Genomic DNA, 24,135 nt, shown 5'->3' with positions numbered 1-24,135 from the left:
CCTCCCAACTCAAACAATTCCATGATTCTACAATTCCATGTCTTCTTTACTGAAATGGCTAATTTTGGCAAAATTCAGGCCAGCTCTGCTGCTCAGTATTGACACGTGATGAGTTTCCACATTGTCTTAAGACCATTTCTCTCATTTCTTCCCAACTGGGGTGGAGCACCTCTCCTATGAAGAAAGGTTGAAGAAACTGGTCTTGTTTAGCTTAGAAAAGAGAAGGCTCTGGGAGACTTCACTGTGGCCTTCCAGTACTTGAAGTGAGCATATAAACAGGAGGGGCAACAGCTGTTTACGAGAGTGGATGGTGATAGGACAAAGGGGAATGATTTTAAACTGAGACAGGGGAGGTGTAGGTTAGATATTTGGAGGAAGTTTTTCACTCAGAGGGTGGCAAAGCACTGGAACAGGTTGCCCAAGGAGGTTGTGGGTGCCCCATCCATGGAGGCATTCAAGGCCAGGCTGGATGTGGCTCTGGGCAGCCTGGTCTGCTAGTTGGTGACCATGCATATAGCAGGGGGGTTGAAACGAGATGATCACTGTGGTGATCAAAGATGAATTAAAAAACAGATTTATCTCAAGCAATAACAAATAATTTTCTTCTTAAAAAACTCACCAGTACGATTTTAAATACTAGGTCTTTCTAAATACAAGTGTTTTACTGATAAAGGAGAATATTTTAGACTAGCAAGTATCACATACCATATCTATTCACTGCGAGTGTCTCCGTTTATGATGTCCTAACCATTTTAACAGCCATGCCAAGTAGGATTGTTGAAAATAATTAATAGCCAGTTATGCAAAGGAGCCAAAATAATCTGAGAAAATGAAAATGTCTTTTGTTTCAAAATTCCTCAACTTCCAAATGTGTGTTCACTGTATTGCTTTATACAGAATAAAGCTTTCATTAAGCCAGTTAAAATAACAAACAGCTTTACTACTAAATTTAGTTATTGCAGTATTTTACCAGAGCATGTTGTCACTAAAACAGTATGAAAATAAACAGCAGAGACAGCTAAATGGGATGAGTTGATATTTTCTACAGTATTAGGAACAGTCCATTTCTTTGCCTCTCTGCTCTGAACTCAAATGATGTGAGGGCACTTCCGTGATAATTCCTTGCATGTCTGCAGCAACACACAAAGGAACAGTGGTGACACAAGGCAACGTTCAGATTTTACTTATGCATCTCTTGAAGAACACATATTGCTTTATAAAGTCTGTTCTACCTGAACACATATGAACAAAGCAAACCCAAACACATTACCTGTTCAGAATTCACCAGCCTAATGCAGTAGAATACTTGAACAGAATTGTTTCATTATTTTTTTAGCACGTGGAATTTCTCTAGAAAAATGCTTCCTGTTCTCTTTTCCAGCTCCAGACCCTAATCAATACTGAGCTGAGAAAGATGACAGCTCCTCCTAATTTATCATCATACACAAACTTACTTAATGTGTATTTGAATCCTGTGTCCACAATGCTTTTATAAACATTGAGGATCACTGGCCCTGAAATGGAGCCCTAGGGAACCCTACTAGTGACTGGCTGCCTATCTGATGTAATCCATTTGTCTATAAGCAAAGGAAGTTGGGTGGGGCACCTGGGGGTCATCTCCCCAGCTGGTCAGCTGGGTCTAGGGGACCTCACAAGTCCCTTTCAAGCTGAATTATTCTGTGGTTCTATGCATAATTTATGTGTAGCTCTTGAGCCATTATTTGTGCAGTATAAAGCTAAAACAGCATTTGCTAATTGTGAGTCCATGGATGAATAAAAAAGGGCAAGGAATACAAAGGCAATTGTTGGCTTAACGTAATCTGAAATGGAGATATTGTCTGCATCAGAGAGTGCTCCAGTTTGTCAAGCAGGCAAACTGTTAAAGCAGTGAAAGGATAATTGCAGTCAACAAGACAGAAAGGTCCTGCCCCAACATTTATGGCCGTTCAGTGTCACTGCTAAGCAGCTAAAAGAAGTCTGGTCATGGAATTCAAATTGTCTCTTTACTATCTCTGAGTAGTGACAAATAAACATGATGGTATCTGGTGCCACAAGAATAAAACAGTAAACAATTGAGTAAGAAAGTGATGCGAGAATGCACACAGAATTAAACAGATGGACCAAATATCTAGTATTATTAGAGGGTATAAACAGATGTAGATTAGGTAACCACATCTGAAGACAAGTCTGCAGCTGTAGAAATTCATACATACAGCACCTTTCAGAGTAATAACTGCAGAGACAGTGTAGTGCTATGTTCACTTACATCAGGAAAAAGAATTGGATTGGAATTCTCAAATTCAAATTTGAATTCTCAAATTTTTGTGCACATTCTTCAATAAGTAGAAAAGAGTTGTGTTGCCAATTTGCATATAAGAACATATTTTTTCTCAGTTTATCTGCTGTAAAAATGGGTATTAAGAGATTGCCACTTACTATTCCAAGTGCATCCTTCAAACTGAATTTAGAAAATGAACATTTACTTTCATGATGATGTTGAGTCAGATAGGATTGATGTTCAACGGTCAGCCACTTTTGAACCAATCCCATTCGGGTATGACATCGATGAGTTCAAAGGAGACCTGTCTGATTGTTTTAACTCTAATTAATGCCAGATGGATCAACTTAGCTTCTGTCTTCAGTTAGCAATTAATATATTAATGCAGGTATTGGACTTGATGATTCTTACAAGTCTCTTACAACTCACAATATTCTAAGACTCTATGATATTTTAGGTCTATTTAGTATTAAGGTTGTGTGTCATCAACCAGAACACTAGTGTCAACCAGAAATTATAGATAGATAGTTAGATATGGAAAATATTTTTCTATTTTTACAATGATTGATATGGCTTACAGCCAAAACCTCTCTAAGTAAGGCAGTATAAAAGTTAGAAATTCTAACCCATGGTTAAAAATTAGAAAGATTTGCAGAAATAGTTTAAAGGAGGAGATGTGTTATTTGTTCATAAAAACATATTTGATCGATTCCTTTTTTTTTTTTTTTTTATCAATGTACCCATATGCTCAAAATAGTAAATGTAGCAGAGCATGAAGCATTTTTCTTCACTTAATTAAAAAGCAATGAAGAGTCATCTCAGTGCGGGATATGAATTCAAAAATAAATTTTAATTGTATGTTAATACACAAAAGATTGATCCCTACGTGCTTTTTTACTTTAAAAAAAAAAAAAAAAAAAAAAAAGGCTGGCAAGCAGATAGGAGCAATTGTCTGGAAAATGTGTATAAAACATTGCTACCTAAAGAGGCCAGCATTGACTTGCAAGTAGGATTTTCTCAAAGTCCATAACATAAGTGTAGAAATGCAGTAGAGAATCACTACTTCTGAGTGTTGTATGTCACAATACTGGTGGTTTGTCTGGATTTTGATTGTGGTGGAACAATCTCATTTGATTTACCATGCAGATAATCTACATATATCTGAAAAATAAAATTAAGATCATTTTTTTTCTTCAATAGTATCTCAAAACAATCTAAAAAGCTACTTAATTGGTCTTTTCCAGTTCAGTTTATTTCCTACTTCTTCTGTTTCTATGTAGGATGCTTGAAAACAAGTTTAGGAAAGAGAAACACAACTTCACTTGTGTTGTCAATTGCAGAAAATTACATACTATTCCTAATTAGGGCTCTTTGCTAACAGTTGCTGCTTCTTTGTATCGTGAATGAACCCATCTCAAAATGAAAGCCACAAGAAGCCTTGGAAGCTGGTACCTCTCCTTGGATGGTGAAATGCAGTTCTGATCCAGGATAAGCATCCCACCTGGGTCTGACTGCTGCAGGATGCTGCAGAGGGCTGCACAGCCACAAGGCTACACCAGGCAAAACCAGACAGTTCAACTCAAACTGCAGAGAAGCAGTTCTCCTCCTGTGCCACTCTGATAAAGACAGCAGGCCTCGTGATGAAGTCCCAGGGCTGTTCATCAGTAATGATTTTATGTTCACAGAATCACAGAATCACAGAATTGTAGGGGTTGGAAGGGACCTCCAGGGATCATCGAGTCCAACCCCCCTGCCAAAGCAGGTTCCCTACAGCAGGTCGCGCAGGTAGGCATCCGGGCAGGTCTGGAACATCTCCAGAGAAGGAGACTCCACCACCTCCCTGGGCAGCCTGTTCCAGTGCTCCGTCACCTCACTGTAAAGAAGTTCTTGCGCACATTTGTGCGGAACTTCCTATGCTGCAGGAATGTATGTTCCACGTACATTTCTTGGCAATGGCTGGAAGACTGACACAGTCCTTTCAGCATAGTGGGTTAGGTATGGTTGCTGTGCCTTTGTGAAGAAATTGAAAGCCTGAGTGCAGAACTCATACGGTAGAGAGCTAGGCAGAAATGCCATAGCACTTAAAGCAAGGAACTGCCCAGACCTAGCTAATGAGAACAAATAAGCCAAAAGACTAGACTGTGCCACTGCCTGGCATCTCAGAACACCTTTGTGCCTGTTGTTCCTGTCATCACAGAGAACGGCTATGGCTGTAGAGAAGGATATGTCACATATCCAGAAATACAAATTTCAGCAACATTTAACATGCTGTTGAAAGTTCTTCCTTGTGTATACACTGCACCCCACCATTCTTTGGAAAATAAGAAAGCAGACAGCTAGTACTGGGGAGGTCAAAAAAGACAAGCATTGTGCCACAGCATTCTAGATCTAGATAATGTGCAGATTTCAAATAATTTAAGTAATAAGCATCTGGCAGTGTGGGAAGGGAAGTTTTTAGAGCTTCCAAGAGCCATCACAGGACTATGTTGCAGAAATCAGACTCCGGTGTTTACCTGATGGTGAAAATTCATAGTTAGAGAATTACAAAAATATTTAGGTTGAAAAAGTCCCAGAAGATTATCAAGTCCAATCATCATGTAACACTGCCAAATCCACGACCCTGAGCATCACATACTTATCTCCAGTACCTCCAGTGATAGAGGCTCTACCATTTCCCTCAGCAGCTCTTTCCAATTTTTGACCATGAAAAATTTCTACCATATGTCCAAACTAAACCTCCTCTGGCACAGCTCCAGACTGTTTCCTTGTGTCCTATCACTTGTCACATTAAAAAAGAGGCTAATGTTCTCCTTGCTGCCCTTCTTTCAGGTGTAGTAGAGAGCAATAAGATCTCCCATTAACCTTCTGTTGTGCTGGCTAAAAGGTCTCACTTTCCTCAGCCGCTTCTCCTAATTCTTGTTCTCCACTCTCTTCACCAACTTTATTGCTCTTCTCTGTACATACTTCAGCAGTTCAAAATCCTTCTGCTGCAGAGGGGTTCAAAACTGAAAATAGTACTGGAAATGTAATTTCCCCAGTGAAGACTGCAGAGGGACAGTTGCCTCCCTATTCCTATTGGCCATGTTATTTCTGACACAGGCCAGGATGTCTTTGGCCACTTGGGCATATTGCTGGCTCATAGTCATCTCTGGACCTTTTTTTGCTGGGCAATTTTCATGCAGCTCTTCAGCCTTGTTGTGTGCCATGTGGTTGGATGTGGCTCAACCATCTAGCCTATCCAGATCCCTGCAGATCTTTCCTGCCTTCACACAGGTGAGCACTACAACCAGATTGATGTCATCTACAAACTTAGTGTGGGTGCACATTTTCCCCATATCAAGATAGCCGGTAGAAATGATAAACAAAACTGACTCCAATAACGAGACTTGGGGAGAGTCATTTCCGTCGTCCTATACGGGCTGTGTAATGGCACTAAAGATGATCTGCTGACATTCCCTGGAACCAAGGTCAGACTGACAGGCCTGCAATTCCCAAATCCTTCTTCCTGTCCTTCCTGTAAATGGGCATCACATTCACTAACGTCCAGTCAACTGGGATCCTCCCTGGTTTGCCAGGTCAGCTTGTAAATTATTGGAAGTTGCTTAGTGAGCATTTCTGCCAGCTCCTTCAGTACCTCTCTGTGGATCCCTTTCAGTCCTAAAGATTTGTGTGTATTCAAGCAATTAGCAGATTGCTAATCATTTCCCCTTGGATTACAAAAGCTCCAATACACTCCCAGTCTCTCTCTTCCATTTCAACAGGATATGTACCCTGAGAACAATTATTCTTATTAATAAAGACTGAGAAAAGAATGCATTAAGTACCTCAGCCTCTTACTCATCTCTCATCATTATGCAAATGCATGCAGATTAGAGAGAAAACATTGTAAAAATGGTAGTATATACCTTATCCAACTTCCACAAACAGCTATCAGAGCAAAATCATTCTACCTGTACAATTCCTGTGCACATCCAAACATGTTTTTTTTTTTTTTAAATATGAAATGAGATCAAACACTTAATGAATATGAATATGAGAAAGATTGGTTGAACACAAGAATTCTCTACATGAAACACATAAAGTGCAACTCAGACGACACAAATTATGCACATTTCTTCTATGTGGCAGGCTCTGGTTTCAAAAGATGAGTTTTAAACCTTCACGTTTTCCTGAAGAGCTGTATGTCTTGAATCTGGACAGAACAGGATTGAATTTGTTTTCAGGTGATCTATAATGGGAAGACATTTCCGCAGTGCAAAAGTCTCTGTACTCTCTACCAGTTTAACCATATTTGCTGTAAGAGATGTGGAACCATTCTGATGTCAGTACAAAGCATTTCCCTAACCATGCTGAGTAAAATGCAAATGTAGATCAGCAATTATACTAATTATGCCTCTTTGCACATCTTTGACATACAGTTCAACTGGCTGCACCAGAAGAAGCACTTCAGTGCAAATGCACAGGAGCACTTTCAAATTTCACTTGTGCTTTTTTATGACATTTAATGGCTGTCAGGACAAGTCACAGGCAGCTGCATAGCAAACAGAAGGTGCAGTTCTATATGTACCTGCCCCCGGGCTGCTTGCTATTGTCATTCTGTGAAGGTTACAGTTCTCAATGCTTTGGCAGATGGATGGGATTGTATGAACACCTCATAGCCTGCTACAGGCAAGGTCAACTAAGCTGGCTTCAAAGAGACAGAACAGAAGCTTGGATTTAACAGGACTGGTTTTGCCAAAGAAGATTAAAAAGGGTTTGCAGAAACCTCTCTGCTGGCATAATGACAGGAATGTGCCTTGCATGCGCTGGTGAGCAGCTGATGGCATTAAGCTAGGCACATGCTCCACTGAGATTCAGAATGAAATGTCTGTGTATGGTCAGAGAACATTTTGCTGAGACTTCATCACCGCAACGGTAGAAGCAGTCCATCACAGACATGGCCCCAAAGCCGCATCTGTTTATTTGTGTATTTACACTGAGGCAGGAAGAGAGGCGTTACTTTACTTACCTAAATCATTGGAGTCTGAAAGGTACAATCTATCTTTTTTTTTTTTTTTTTTTTTTTTTTTTTTTCTTTTTTTCTAGACTTGGAAAGCAAGAGAGGTGATTTATTTCTTTGTAGTAGAAATAATTACCTCCCATACCTTGCGGCACTAGATTGAAACACATACTGGACACGCATCTGGAATTTATTTCTGCACTCTCTGGTTTCATACCTTGTGTAGTTCTTGGCCTCTGAACAAATAATCTGTTTTAATTTTCTATCTGGTAAATAATATTTGAGTGACTTTACAGTCTATCTCTCAGCCAAATGCCTTTTCTTCAACAACTGTGTACATTCCTTTATGGGCAAAATGTTATGATAAGTTATAATAAGTGATGGCCCTCAGACTATTTAACATGGCCTAGAGCTATATTCTAGAGCCATTCATCTGCAAAATACACTTCTGTGACAAAGTAAACAGAATAGAGAGGTGAAATCATGCCTCAGCTCTTTGAAACATCATTAAAACCTGATCACCCTATGAAATAGGCAGTTCCCTTAAGAGCTGTAAAAGTAGGAGGTGAGCGTTTTTTTAAAAAAAAAATATATATAGTTTACATCAATGCCATCTAGATGAAGAATGTGCTTTAAAATTACTGCTTGCTCCTTAATGTTTGAGTCTGCCTTACGATTAGAGCACTGGGTTATTGCTAAGTACTTCTACTCACATTTGGTGGTTTTCTCTACATTTAGTAAATTTCTTAAATACAAATAAAAGACATAGAATATCAGAAAAGTTTCCTAATGTGACATTTCTATGTGTATGCATTAATGTGGAATATGAAAATAAATCTACAAGCTTGATACATAACAAGATATATCTTGTTTTTATGAACTCTGTTTATGCTACTGAGCTAACCAGTGACACTAAGAGCAACCTGATGATTCTGGAAACTGAAACAGACTCAATTGCTTACTATGGATGTGAATTGCATCACTGAAGAGGGAATTAATCTGATTTCACAGATATCCTGAGTCATTGCATTTTTCCCAATTATTGGACGTGACGGCATTTATTTGGCGAAATCATAGCTCTCAGAATAGAATGCGTTCCTGATTTTAAGACTGCTGCTGATGTTTGCATAAAGCTCCAATTACCTTGGTATTTGTTTTTGTTTTTCCAATGTCTTTTCCTTTTTTTAAAAAATGGCAATGGCTTGTACTTGACCTGTATTCATCTTTCACGTGTTGTCTGGTGGCCTTCCTCTGTGGAACAGCATTTGTGATCTACAGTTCTGGAAATGGACCTGAGGACTCACTGTGGAAGTGACTCACTGTCTTTGAAGTGTCAGCTGTACCTCTGCATTAATGTGAGAGAACTTGGCCATTCTGCTGTCCGAGGTGTCATCACCAACAGTGATCTCAATTCACAACTTGTTCTCACATTTGCAGATCTGAAGAAGAATAGTGCATCAGAAAGGAAAGAGATGCCATGGTCACAGAATCATAGAACCATAGAACCACAGAGTCATTTAGGCTGGAAAAGACATCCAAGAGTATCTAATCCAATAATTTCATTGAAATGCTTGACCAATCTGCTAACAGTTGTTATTTATGTGCCACTGTAGCAATTCAGAACTGATGTACTTTCTTTCAGTTCTGCTAGATCTGACAGAAAAACACACAGTTGCTGCTGCCCCAAAGTGGGCAGTGGGGTGCTCCTGGAGTTCAGTCACTCAGGACAACTGCAGCACTCCTGTCAGAAACTGCTGCTGAGCTCGAACCCTGTGGAGTTAGGCTCCTCTAGATGGTGTGGAAGAAATATGTCCTTCTTTTCTCAGACACCCTTATCACCATAAGAGCAATACTGTAAAAAGACCATAGATTGGCCTTCAATAACATGCAGCCTTCTGATGCTTGTCATGGTGTGCTCCTTCCTGTGCACCAACACTCTCCCCATGGCACTTGCTAACAAAAGGAAAGAGATCGAAGGCATCAAATGTTACAATTTCCATCAGTCAGCCTTTCCCAGTGTGGAGTACCCCCACTTTGCCATACACAGCATGAGTAGCCCCAGGAAGACTACAACACAGTTCTGAAGCTGTGAAGCATGGGAATTCCAACCGGAATGGTAAGCACTCCTTTCCAAACATGGCATTCATGTGTAGTCACTATGATTCTCATTACAAATAATTTGTTGTGAGCATACTTTCATCAGAAAATTGCTGAATTATGAACATTTGCAGTGTGCTGTTGACCATTAAGAACAGACACAGAAATGCACGGTGTCAAGCACAGGCATGCCCTTAGGTCTCACAATTCCCACTTGATGTCAGTGGAGGAATACTTTAGTTACAGAGAGGAAACACCTTTCAGATGTAGTAAATTATTACTTAGCATAACTAGTTTTGAAAATAAATATATATATATATTTTTAATTAAAGTAAGCCTCCACCATCTGTTCTACCCTTTAATCACAGATACATGATGCAAATAATTCACAAGTGTGTCATTAAAAAATTAAATAGAAATTATTTAGGTCTCCTCTTGGGTACCTCCAGGTTTTAATTCTATTCAGGAAACATCTGCTTTGTTTTTCTCTCCTATTTCAGACAGCTGGAGAAATTCTTCCCTCATCCACAGTGAAATCTCTGCTATGGTTTATTGAAATCCAGAATATGTCAAAGAGCATGTCTCTGGTGCTGTAACAACAGTAGTAGCTGAAGTCCCTTCTGGAGCAGCTGGAGTTGGATCTGATCTGACAATTGGATCCGATGGGACAATTTCTGGATTCCTCAAAGAGACCACTTCTGCAGCTCTCCCACTGACAAATCTTGCCATTTAAGACTAATACACTGCCTCACTATTGCAGTCTGCAGCCTGTCTTCATACCTCTCTTGAATATTAAATGCACTGAATGTATTCTGTTTTTTTTTTGTTGTTTTTATTTCCTATAATGTCTGCAGTCCTCCTCCTGATTTTATATATATATATTTTATTTTGTTCTTTGATGAGAATTAAATGATTTCAGGAACGTTTACCACCTGGGAAAAAAATATTCAAAGAACAGAAATCTGATGAACGTAAGTTCTCCCTCACTTTTCAGTTAATATGTGGTAAAGGAAAAAAAAAATCATTTTTTGAAGACCTGGGCTATAATATCTTTTCAGAGGTAGCTGTAAGAATCAATTTGTTACCTTAGAGATCACCTAGGGCTTGAATGAAGTCACAGAGGCTGTTTTATCTGGTCATAAAGAAAAACATGACTCTGTCTTCCTTCATCATTTCCATAATTTCCCTTAAGCAGCCTTAAATTTCTTTATCAGAGAACCACAGAATTATAGAATATCTTAGATTGGACTTCACAACCCATCAGCCCCAACCCACTGCCATGGGTTGGTTGCCACCCATCAGGTTATGCTGCCCAGGGCCATCCAAACTACCCTGGAGTGCCTCCAGGGATGGGGCACCACAGCTTCTCTGGGCAGCTGTGCCATGGCCTCAATGCCCTCTGCATGAAGAATTTCCACCTAACATCTAAACTTAATTTCTCCTCATTTCACTTAAAGACATTCCCCCTTGTCTTATCACTGTCAGACCACGTGAAATACTGCTCTCTCTCCTGCTGATTTATCCTGCTGATAAATTCCCTTCAAGTACTGGAAGGCCACAGTGAGGTCTCCCTGGAGCCTTCTCCGAACTGAACAAGCCCAGCTCTCAGCCTGTCTTCATAGGAGAGGCGGTCCAGCCCTCTGATCATCTTTGTGACCTTCCTCTGGACCCACTCCAAAAGCTCCACATATTTCTTGTGCTGAATGATCCAGATGAAGACTGGCTTAGGTAGAAGACTGATCTTCAGCCCAAGGCAGTGCCCTGGATTTATTTCATGAAGGGAATGCAAAAGCAAAAATCAGCAGGAGAAAAAAAAAAAGGAAGAACAAAGAAAAAAAGCTAGGTCTTCCTCTTTCGATGGCATGTACATTCATCCTTGAAGTTATATCTGTAAAGGTGACAGGGTAGCCCAAGACTTTCCAGTAGAAAAAATGAATAAATATGCATTGAATTCCAGATAGAGTGGCAAACATTTTTAATCTACATTTTTCATTGAACATACAGACCTTGAATGGAGGGTTTTCAGTCCTCACAACTTTTGTTCTGGTTCCAGAGATGATTCCTTTCACAAGGATCCAAGATGAAATCCCCATCACTGGACATTTTGGCTTTAGAGAGGAAAGAAGGAATTGTTATCTGTTGGGTTTTGTTGTGATGGTTGTTTTTTTGTGTGTGTGTTTTCTTTTTTCTAATGTTCTGAGCTTATATGAGCTGTACATTTTACGTGACATGAAGATAAACTTCAGACTTAAGAATGTGGTCACAATCAACTAGTTGAAGAGGACCAAAATAACCTTAAGGCCGCACATTTTTTTTCAGTCCTTAAATGTAGATAATGTGAGAAACATGCCTATTTCTCTGATTGGAAATCTTATAAAACTCAGACTATGTTGTTCTTGCTGTGGAGGCATAACTCATAAAAAGTGAACACTGAGATGCTGCAACCTTGCCATTCATTGCACCTCAAAAATACACTGTGCACAAACATACAAAAAGCAACCTCGATTCAATGCATCCATTGAATAGGAGACAATTTATTTGTCAGTTCTTGACTCTGAGGTAGTTAGCAAACACTGAGAGGGAAACACTTCATAATTATGTTATTTGTGAGATCTTTGTTACATATAGTCCAAGCCATGACATGGCAAAGAAATCTATATTCACAGGTCTTTCAAAATTGTAAGCAAGTAGGCCTCTCAGAATTTGTAAGAATATACCTAGAAGATACTGACTGAGAAAAACTTCAGAAAACTACAGAACTAAATTTTATAGTATCTTCTATGTAACGATACCTCAGATGCAAAGTATTTCTCTAATGCACATGGCTTTATATTCAAAACTAGTCTTCATGCAGTGCTATATTCAAAAGGCTGTCTCAATGAGAAATATTATAGATCTAGGAGCTTTCCTTTTGCTATTACTTTTTCAAGCTGTCGTGGCAATTTCTTTAACTCAGCAGCAGATTTGTTTTCTCTTTTACTTTACAAAGACGAAAGGAAATTGCTCCCTTGCAATGAAGAAGCATGTAAATGATCTACAATTACTAAATCTCTCATTGATATCAACTTCCCAAGCCACTGTTCGTTGCTAGATAGCACAGGTTGAAAGCCAGGCTCTCAAATATAGATCTGCTTGCCTGTGTGCAATAACGTCTTGACTTCTGTGTATTTTTAAATGATAAAAAAAAAAAATAGTACCTAGGAATACAGAGGACACCATGAATTAGATTTAATTATCAGGAAATTGTTTCAACTGAAAGACTGGGGCATTCAAGAGGGGAAAAATGGGAATTTCTTCCATTGCTTATTATCTACATGCTGCAAATGATATATGCCTTGAAATGCATTTTCTTGACAGCATTAATTTTTCATAAAAGGACATTTCATCTTAGCAGAAAGGCATATGAGTTCTGTAAAGAGAGCCTACAGATAATATAATGAAAACATCAAGAAATCGACATTATTTTTTCTCATATACTTTACAGCATGTAAGAAATATTCTACTTTTTACCCATCAACACAAAAATGTCTTTGGATTCGGTAATGCTAGTTTTTCAGACCAAGTACAGAGTTGAGCATCTTCTCAGATGGAGATAGAACATTTCTACAGAAAGCTCGCTCACCTCGTGCTCCGCACCATCAAGCTGGCTTGGCGTTGCCTTGCAGTCATTGTCTGATTGCAGGATTTTTTGAGCATATGAGGCAATTGGAAGATTTATCTGTGAAAACTGACATGGAGGACAAGTTGAATTCACGCAGTGTAACAACATTTCCTTGATTAATGCCCAATGAATGGTTTTAGCTTATTCTCCAGATATTCTGGAGATATTCTGGATTTCAGAGATACATGTAGGAATGTTTAAAGCAGCTCAGGTAGCTGGCTGGGAACCACAACTTCAACTCTACTGTTCAAATTTTGCAGAAATCTTTATGTTGAATTGTGACACGTTCTGTCCCAGTATTTCAGCATTCAGCTTTCTCTAAGTCATCTGGAAGAAGTGGCAAAGTTTGTAGGTGGTACCAAACCATTAAGAAGAGTAAGTTAAGGACCAGTTCTGAATAACTGTAAATTCTGAAGACTTGTGTTTTGAAGACAAGATAATGAATTCAGCATAGATGGGAAAAATAAATAAATAAATAAATAAAAATAATAGATGCACATGGGAAAGCAGAAACACACAAGTTCATAAGCACAACAGTGGGCACTAAGATGGTCTCATAACAGCAAGCCCCATTAAAAGAAAGTTCATTGCCTCTGTGCAGTTCAGAAATAAAAGATGCATTATGAACAATTGAGAGAAGAATGTGTCATAAGGAAAATAGTTTTAGATTATATTATTCCGTGATATATCTGCAATTTGAGTATGATGTTCTGCTCTCGTTCCTCTTCTCTCAAAATTTAGAAAATCAGCAAAAAACTAAGATAAAGGGTTACAAAAACTTGTAGTAAAAGTAAAGAAAAAAAAAGTTGAGTGAGGTAGGGTATGGCAGAGACCTCGGATTTGAATGGAAAAGACCATCTGAGGAAATTTTTTTAGAGTCCTACCTATACAAAGAATATGGGACTAGTTTGGACAGGTTAAAAGCAAAGAATAGATGGTGGCAAGCTACAGCTACATGGACATTCTTCGTTGCAGGGTGCTGTGAATGCCAGAAATTTACATTAGTTCAAAATGGATTCAAAATATGCAGGAAAAATCATTGAAAAAACACAGCAATTCAAACTTAGTTTAGGCTCAGCAAGATTCTAAGCACAAATTCTGAGCACAGATTACACACTGTGAAAATTATAACTAGGAAAGACTACTTGTTTATTCATCCTGTGCCAAAGCACTTCTGCGGACAGCCACTCTTCCTGTTTTGACAAGAAGGCAGCCTGCTCGAGGGTGGCCTTTTGATTGCTCTCATATGAAAGAGTGGGAGAAAGAGCTTGTTTTAGAAGTAGCTGTTTAAAGTATTTTAGAAGACTTTTTAAATGGCAGAAATCATTACATTGAGAAAAGCCTGGGAGGGATAGATCTTTGTCTCATTTAAATAATTAAAACACAAAAATTGTCTGTGAATGTATAATTTTGGTCATATTTCATTTTATTCCCTAGGGCTTTTACATATCTTAAATTCCATCTTCGTTGTCTGTCAGCACTCAGTCGAGTTAGAGAGCTCTCTTAGTTTCTTGTAGCATCAGGATAGATCTACTTTATTGTGTTCAACATACATCTTATATACCATTCACTTACAAACAAAAAACTTCCTGCTCCTCTAACAGTTCCTCTAATCAGTTTATTGGCCTTCTCCCAAACAACAGTGATAAAGGATGAGAGGTTTCTCAAGTGTGACAAGATTAACAACGCATACAAAAGAACCTCCTGTTTACCCTTTGACACAAACAGACACCATTTGCTGTCTTACACTCCTGTCTCCCAAGGTTTCACAGTGATAGGGTCTATCAAGGAGTCTGATAAGCTCCTTGGTGACTCACTCAGAGTTGCATCTCCCCCCACACTTGTCTTTGCTTTGTTCCAGGCTTTTTTCTTATCCCTCGGCTGTTTCTATAAGGGTGGATTTTTATTTTTCAGAAGCATATGCCATTGCTTCTGAAAAATCCAATGTGCCATATGTAGTAACTATTTTTTTCAAGGTAGGTAAATGCTTATCTCCCTTCCATGTTAAGGTAGATATACTGCAATCCATGCTTAGGTGTGCTATCTTTAAGAATCTCTTTGACTGCATGTATCTGCATAGTCTGCCTCTTTTACTGAGGGGAAAAAAAAAAGCTTTTTTTTTTTTAATCTGTTTTCTTGAAACACATTAGAAGCCTCCAGTATGCATAGATTCTTTTGGTTTATAGGAGAATAAAAGTAGCACAGCAATAGAATATTCAAACAATCCAAAGCTGCCAATTCTATTTACTGCCCTTTCTTCAGTTTCTCTGTGGTCTAAAGCTTTGTTTCAAGCATTTTTACTTTCTATTATATTATGCTGCTAGAGGAAAATGACTGCTCTGTAAGATCCACCTTTGCATCTGATGCAATCAGTGCGAATTTTGACATTGTTTTCAAAAATAAGAGTAGCCAAAGTCCTTTTTTTTATATCCTCTCCTTTCCTTTGATGATGTTGATACCTCTACACTGTGATTTATGTTTTTGAAAGGTAATTGCCTACAATTCCAATTTTTTGCAGTTCACAGAACTTCCACGCTCCAGGGGAAGCTGAACTATCCACCTCTGAGTCCATTCATTCTTATTCAAGACTATAGACAAGTACCACGCTATTTTAGTAAGTGGATACAATGAAGGCAGAAATTGCAGGTTAAAAGACTGTGATATCCTCTTTGAACAAACCTCAGAGGCAGTAGAAAGTGCAAGATAATGAAGAATCACTACTTTAATGTTTACACTGTCTGGATTTCTTGGTTTTACATACACATCTTCAACATCTCGCATATTCCCTTTCTTCTTTGTGATCATACATACATTTCCTTATCCTTAAAGAAGATATTCAAGGTCATCCTTGGAATTGTTTTCTTTTGTTTCTCAATTGTTCTCAGAACTTCAGTATCTAATGAAAGCAAAATGCACAAATGCAGACTTTCTATTTTTTGATAGCTCAAAATTCACTTAACCAGTGTTAAACACTGGGCCAGTCAGAATTGCAATTCATATCAAACTGTAGATGCTAAATCACTCTCAGATTTGTGAACTATTCTTCAGAACATCCAGACCCCCACTGTCCTCTCTCACACGGAACAAGAACTTAGTCAACAATCAATTTCACCGTTTATAATTTCCATTGCTTCACCTGGCAGGGAACATAAAGCATATCAAATAGGATTTCTGTTCACCCACTGCATGTGATTGATTGTATCATCAATGAAAACAAGAAAACAACCTGAGTGAACTCAAATGGAATTCTGAAGGCTGCTTTCCTTATCCCAGCCAACAATTCCTCTTTCTATGCCTTCTTACTAAAATGACATCCAATTAAGAAGAAAGCAAGGAAGGCAGGAAGGCAGGAAGGCAGGAAGGCAGGAAGGCAGGAAGGCAGGAAGGAAGGAAGGAAGGAATCATTTGACAGACTTAGAAAAGAATCCTTGGGACATTATGATCTCACAGATATAGATGGTGTCAACAAATGTACTCAGTGGAAATTATCATGATTCAGCACTGATACATTCCATCTCAGTTTGTGGTGGTTGTGCTGACTTCCCACATCACACTTTCCGTGGTGAAAGGAAATCTGACACCAAATGCCAACATCTATTCCACAGAATGTAAGCAGGAGTGCAGCTCTTCTGCAGACAGACCGCCTGTGTAGGGTAAGAATGAACGTTGTTGTGCAGTGCTCATGCACTTGCAGCCTGGGAAGATGTTCTTCCTCCTATCACTTCTTTAAATATCTTGTGTTATCCTGTGTCATTACTCACAGTGTGGTTGTCGTGAGATATAGCACTCTGTGATAGAGTTGCATTTCAGCTGTTCATTGCAGAGCCTCAGCCTTCCAAGGGGAGGATAACAACAAAGTGAAGATAAATTGATGATGAGACAGAGCTGTGGGGAATCCTGCCACTCTGACAATTCCTCATGCTGCCTTGGAAAGTCTGTTGTTAGTACTGAATCTGATGATTTCTCTCAACAAGGGAAACAGCACAAGCCCAGTACAGAACAGGAATAATTTCCTCTGTAGTGTCCAAATCAGTCATAATGTACACATCCTTAAGGCAAACACTGATGGATCTCTTTCACCTAAGCCCATCTATTAAACTGCCACGTGTTTCAAAAATATGGACAAACAAACAAAAAGACAAAACCTTCCTCATTAATAAGCACTTTTCTCATAAATGAAACTATTTAACATTTGTGTATATCTACTTCTTGTCTTCCGTGATTTGGCACTGCAAAGGACACCTCTTGAACACAGTTTTGTCTCTTGCTTAGAGCACTCTCATCTCCCTCCAGTGACTAATTCAACACTCATTAATCACCTTGTTTTTTTTTAAAGGACACTGCTAATACAGTCAAACAGTCCACCCTTTTTCAGCAGCACTTTTAAGAGGCGCTATATTAGGAAAATGTTTTTTCCTTTCTTCTCTATCCAATCTAGATTTACATGTGAGTATTTCCCTGGAATAGCCTACAGCTGAGTAATTACACTGAAGAACAGAATTTTCCATCCAAGTTTCATGAAAAATGAGAGCAGTAGGTAATACCAGGAGTTTTTTAAAATATATGTGAACAGTCTGTTTAAGCTGAACACATCACTGTCTACAATCACACATTTTAACAGAATAACATTGCTTTGTGGCAAAACAAAAATAAGAGCAGAGTTGCCTTTCCTGCTACAGGGTGTTAGTTCTGTCAGAGTGACTGAAGAGCCTTTTTTTTCCTGAAAATTTGACAGCGTGGCACTGGAAAGTGTAATACATTTTCCGTCCACTTTTCCTGTGGGAAAAAGGGTTTCAGAAATGTGGTTCTGATGTTACCTGCTTTCTGTTAGAAGCATGCCATGCACATTTGGAAAGTTTTCCTGCTTACCAGACAGGTTATCCTCTGCTTGAAAGGAATTCCATCAGAGCAAAGGTTTTGGGATTGGTTATCTTGTCTCTCCAAAAAAGAAAAATGCTAGCATCAACCTTTCTAGAAGAAAAAAATGTTCAAGTGAACAGTATATTCATGTACAGAAGCATTGTATTTGCAAGCCTTTTTTTTTGTCTGACTTCATCCAGAACCAACACAAGCATATGGGCTCCACAGGGCTGCTGTGGAAGAGATAGCTGGGATGAAGTTGGAGCAGACTGCAGAAGGACATAAAATCGAAGCAAAACTTGGAAGTTATAAGGCAAGTGGTGGTGAAAACAACAGCAGAACCAGAGCTGCTGAGTCCCAGTCTCTCCTCTGCATTAATGACTGATCTTCCCAGGTGTGATTCTCCTTCTCTGGAGATGTTCAAGACCTGCCTGGATGCCTACCTGCGCGACCTGCTGTAGGGAACCTGCTTTGGCAGGGGGGTTGGACTCGATGATCTCTGGAGGCCCCTTCCAACCCCTACAGTTCTGTGATTCTGTGATTCATCATTGGGAAGTGTATCTTTATCTACATCTGTATTTTAATCTACATCCCTACTCACCATGTTGATTATTGTACAGGAGAGAACCTGACTGCTCTTCTAAGTTATTTCCAACAGCTTGCTAAGTTTCCAATCTTTCACACAGCACTAGCTGCTTTTCACACAGTTCTAAGTGCTGTCAGTCAGAGCACTATGGCTGTTTAAGTTTTTTTGTGAGACTGTTGGACAGAAGTAGGTTACCCTTTTATGGCTAGACAAACATTCCACAAAATCTTTGTTATCACATGCATCTCTTTGCAAATATCACTTTGATGAAAAAATGTCTCTGATAGAATTATAGAATCATAGAACTGCTCAGGTTAGAAAAGACCTTAAAGATCATCAAATCCATCCACAGCCTAACCATACTACCCTAACTCTAACAACCCTCTGCTAAATCATGTCCCTGAGCACCACATCCAAACAAACAGTTTCTAAACACATTCAGGGATGATAACTCAACCATCTCCCTGGGGAGCCTATTCCAGTGCTTAACACCCTTTCTGTAAAGTTTTTCCTGATATCCAATCTAAACCTCGCCAGGCATAACTTGAGGCCATTTCCCCTCATCCTGCCACCTGTCATCAGTGAGAAGAGACCAACCCCGCTCTCGCTGCAACTAACTTTCATGTATTGGAAGAGAGCAATAAGGTCTCCCCTCAGCCTTCTCTTCCCCAGACTAAACAGCCCCAGTTCCTTCAGTCTCTCCTTGCAAGGCATATTTTCCAAGTCTTCCACAAGCCTTCTTGCCCTTCCTTTGATCTGCTGCAGCACCTCAGTGTCCTTTCTGTACTGAGGTGCCCAAAACTGAACACAGTACTCGAGGTGAGGCCTCACCAATCCTGAGTACATGGGCAGAATGACTTCCATAGTCCTACTCACACCATTCCTGATACAAACCAGGATGCCACTGGCCTTCTTGGCCACCTGGGCACACTGCTGGCTCATATTCAGCTGGCTGTCCATCAGTCCACCAAGGTTCTTTTCCTTTCCATCCGGCAGCTTTCCAGCCACTCCTCCCCAAGCCTGTAGGGTTGCCTGGGGTAGTTGTGACCAAAATGCAGGACCTGACACTTGACCCTACTGAAACTCATACAATTAACCTTGGCCCATCAATCCAGTCCATCCAGGTCCCTCTGTAGTGCCTTTCTCCCCTCAGGCAGATCAACACTCCCTCCCAACTTGGTATCATCTGCAAACTTATTGAGAGTGCACTCAACCCCCTCATCAAGATTGTTCATAAAGATGTTAAATAGAAGACAGCTGAAGGAGGAGCCCTTCTTGTTGTCACTGGGATGCCTTAAGACCTGAGATGAGGAAAAAAGGTTTTGACTGTAATTCACTCCAGGATTTTTATATACCTTTGCAGCTATCACTATGAATCAACTGAACTACCTGCCCTTATGTACCAAAGTAAGAAGAAAACAATGTGATATAATCTATGTATCGAAAGAAGTGTTTCTGACAGTTCCGGAGAAGTGATTGTTCCCCTCCACTCTGCCCTCGTGAGGGTCCATTTGGAGTACACCATCCATTACTGGGGCCAACACAAGAAAGATGTGGAACTATCGGAGCAGGTGAAGAGGATGGGCAAGAAGATGAACAGAAGGTTGGAGTACGTTTCTGAGAAGGAAAGGCTGTTGGAGTGAATTTTTTCAGTCTGCAGAAGAGAGGGGTGTGGGGAGACCACATTGTGAACTTCAGTACATAACTGAGCCTACAGAAAAGCTGGAGAAGGAAGCTTTACCTCGGATTGTACTGGCAGGACTGGGCATAAGGGCTTTAAACTGAAACCAATACATTAGATTAGGTATAAGAAGGAAATTCCGGAGAGGCTGGTGGGGCACTGGGAAAAGCTGCCCACTAAAGTTGAGGAGGTGTTCCAGGTCAGCTTGGATGGGGCACAGGGCAACCTGGTCTAGCAGGAGGTTTCCCTGCCCAAGGCAGGGAGGGGATGAAACTGAATGGTATTTGATGTTCCTTCTAAAATCATTCTATGATTCTCTTCACTTATGTAGATTGCCTGTCCATCACTTCTTTCCACAGGTCTTTTTGTGACAGTCATCTGAAGACAATGTAATTGTTCACATAGATATGCACTCATTAGTTGAGTAGAGGTTGTAGTGTCCTACCCTTAAAATTCAAGTGCGTTAATGAAAGGAAATATCTGGAGTGCTTATGAGCTGGTGAGCTTAATTAAAGTGCAGATTTGACTTGAAAATGAACATAGAACTGTGGCAATTACTCGCTGAAAGGTTTTCCCCAAGAAATATGTTTTTGAAATATATTTTTAAGTTAGTTTTTTCTCTATTAGAAGAGAATAATAACTCTTGATTATTTATGTCAGAACATTTAAGATGATTTATTTTCTTTTCTAAACTACTGCCATCCCCATGAGTCTCAAATCGCATAATAAATATTTCTGCATTTCAGGACTTTCTCTTCGAAAGAAGATAAAATACTTAAAATTTAATCCTTGCTTCAGGTAAAATTCTGGAGAGAAAATCCTTTAGTTTTTGAAGAACAAGAAAACACTGTGATTCTCATTGCCAAGGTCTAACTTACTGTCTTTTCTGTATTTTATCTAAGAAATTCATGCTTTCTTCTTTCCTTTCTTATTGTAGTCTCCACCATAGTGAGCAGAGATTTCCCTCTCATCAGTGCTCTACCAGTGGTGCTGGTGGTGGCTGCAATCAGAAAGGCAAGTCCTCTCCTTGCTTTCTCCTGTACTGCTTTTCTGAACACTGTAACAAAATAATACACGGGGTTTCTTCTAAGCACAGTAAAGTCTTTGTCCTGACTTTCTTGAATTTTGTCATCCAGAGATGAGGTGCTGAAGACGGAATATAGGAGAATTCACTGGTGCCATGGGCCTTATGCAGTTGTTCAATTACTTGCTTTTTCCCATGTCTTTTGTTTGCTTTTGCCTCATTTTCTGTCAGTGAGCACTGTGGTTTCAAAGAAGTCTTTTCCCTTATGGATTATCTGATATCTTTTCATGAAGGAAAGATTTTAGTGTCACACATCCTTTATTTTACATTTAAGGTGCTTTTCTGTCAAACCAGAAAGACTAAAGGCTGCATTTGTAAGCAACCAATCAACCTGGAGACAGATGACAATGAGCTTAATCTTAAGTGTGCTTTATGGCAACTTTTACACTCGTAGCAATTTGCCAGTTAATGACACGCACACACACAAAAAGCGAAGCCTTAAAGAATCAGGAAAACTGATGTGAAGCTAACCTGAGTAGGATAGAGGGCAGGTGTTCAGCTTTAATTTTCTAAAGAACTTGGCAAAAATGTATACTTCTTTTCACAAACAAAACAAGACGCAAGTAGAGGGAGAGAAGGCAAAATCTTTAAAAAAAAGAAGTCAACATCTAGTCAATACTGATTAACAAATAACAGAACTCTCACTGCTTTTCTTTCAGTAGGCCTCAATAAAGCTGTAGATGACTCATATGCGTGCAGAAATCTTAGTCTAGTGTCTCACTTAAAGAATAGTAAGAAAATAATATCAAATAGCCCAGCATAAACCTTCATTATTTGTCAATTACCTATTAGGGAAGCAGCCAAGGAAGATGAGTGAAGGTATAAATATATACGATACACAGCTTTTGCTGGTAGTAAAATATATTTATCTCAGTACTATTTGAACATCGTCTTGAAGTTGACAATTTAAAATATAGCTTCTTTGAAAGAATAAATTCCATTTAAACACAGATTATCACTGAATTTTAATTAAGCCTTTTCTTAAAATTTACTGAATGTATTCTACAGTACTAGCATACTCAGTTGTTCGCCAGTTTTTCTCATCATACATGGATGACTGTATAATGGAACATAAAGGAATTGTAAATCAAAATATAGTAGCATTTCACATTATCACTTGTCTTGTGGCTTACACCTTTACACATAGTATAATTCTGCCAGCACTTACGAAGCACACAAAAGCTTTCCCTGATAAATGGCACCAGCCTATGGAGACCTGACTTTAGGCTGAATGTTTACTGGATTGCAATTCCAAAATATTAAGATATAACAAACCAGCCACATATTAGCTCTGTTTTCTTCTTTCAAAGTATACCTTGCAGTGAGCTACCATTCCTCCTTTTCTTTTGTTGTTATGTTGTTTTGTTTTGTTCCCACAGATTGGCAGAAAGATGTGCTAATACTGAACTTCAGTAACCTGATACTCCCATTCCTCAGCTAAATCACTAACAAGATCAAATGCATAGAAACATAAATGAAACACCTTGAAATACATTATAGAGCTGTAAGACCAAAAATAAAATCAATCAGTGCAACACTGTGGACAACACCCATCAGCTAAAACTCTCCTTGATTGATCCTCCCTAAAGCAGCAATGAACTTGCTGATAAAATATAAAAATAAGTAAAAAGCAAAAACCCAGTAAGCCCTACATATGTATTTAATTACCCTCTACAGATGCATTAGGTGCAGTGTAAATGGGAAAATTACCCTGCATGCACTGACTTGAATTTCTAATGATGCATTGTATGTGCTCTACGCTCATTGCACTTAGCTGATATCATGCTGCGATCACATTTGTAGCTTCCAGTATCCATCATGTTTTGACTCTTTGCAAGGTTTTAAGTCTTACACAGGCCATTTATTTTTTAGCTATTCCTTTGTTTGTGTGCTTGTATACATCATTAAGCAAACTTTTTTTTTCTCCAAGTGCATGCAAATTATATATGTGAATTGCTAAATCAGCTTAGAGAGGGCCAGGGACATTAATGCAAACTGCAGGTGGTTTCCTGCTGGGTCACCCTAATGTGAGCTAAAATCAGCTTAAAATATACATCTGGCATTTACACTAAGTGCAATTTCACAGGAGTCAATGTGTTTACATAGTTTAAATCATTGAAGAGTATAACCCCTTAAGTTTTCCTACTGACAATCACAAATGAAAACAATATTTCTTATAGCAAGGAAAAGCATTTAATCTTTTTATGCAACAGGCTATTGAATCCTTGTTTCTGAATTGTTAAGTTCTGACTTCAAACATAATAGTGAATCTCTGGCTGGCAATGATGAAAAATAGGTTTGGGAATCAGATCTCCAGTGTGCATTCATTGCAGAGTCCATGGCTAATTAAAGTGTTGTAGAATCACAGAATATTTTGGGATGGAAGGGAACTCAAAACCCACTCAGTCCCAACCTCCTACCATAGGCTGACTGCAACCCCCCAGATGAGGCTGCCTGGGGCCCCTTCCAACCTGACCTGGAGCATTTCCAGGGATGGGGCACCCACAGCTTGCTGGGAAGCTGTGCCAGGGCCTCACTGCTCCTTGATTAGAGAATTTCCTCCTAATGTCTAATCTAAGTCTCCCTCTATTAGGTTAAAACCATTCTGCCTTGTCCTATCACTATAGATCATGTAAAAAGTTGGCCTCCCTCCTGTTGATAATCTCCCTTTAAGTACTAGTAGGCTGTAATGCTGTCTTCTTCAAGCCTTCTCTTCAGGCTGAACAAGGGCCAGCTCCCTCAATCTTTCTTCATAGGTGTGGTGCACCAGACCTCAAGGCAATCAACTTCCTCCTCCAATGTCTGCCTGCCTCACTCAGTGAAGGTTTTCACACTGAGCTCTCACTGAGCTGCTCCAAACTATTGCCTTACCCTCTCTTTTTTTTTTTT

At 39.3% G+C, this 24,135-nt stretch overlaps 1 protein-coding gene across 1 annotated transcript in view; it reads left to right on the top strand.

The window, feature by feature from the left end:
• Positions 1–18,148: 18,148 nt before the first annotated feature.
• Positions 18,149–24,135, top strand: part of LOC122162456 — a 24,050-nt gene continuing 18,063 nt past the window's right edge. The window contains exon 1 of the mRNA XM_042822757.1: positions 18,149–18,208. Within this exon, the coding sequence (XP_042678691.1) occupies positions 18,149–18,208 (60 nt within the window). The remainder of the gene's footprint in view (positions 18,209–24,135) is intronic.

The sequence above is a fragment of the Centrocercus urophasianus genome, unplaced genomic scaffold (assembly GCF_019232065.1).
Source record: "Centrocercus urophasianus isolate 14NV4802_14NV808 unplaced genomic scaffold, USGS_Curo_1.0 seq_21, whole genome shotgun sequence".
NCBI lineage: Eukaryota > Metazoa > Chordata > Aves > Galliformes > Phasianidae > Centrocercus > Centrocercus urophasianus.
The sequence above is the reverse complement of the archived record's forward strand: the minus strand, read 5'-3'. Positions and strand labels throughout refer to the sequence as shown.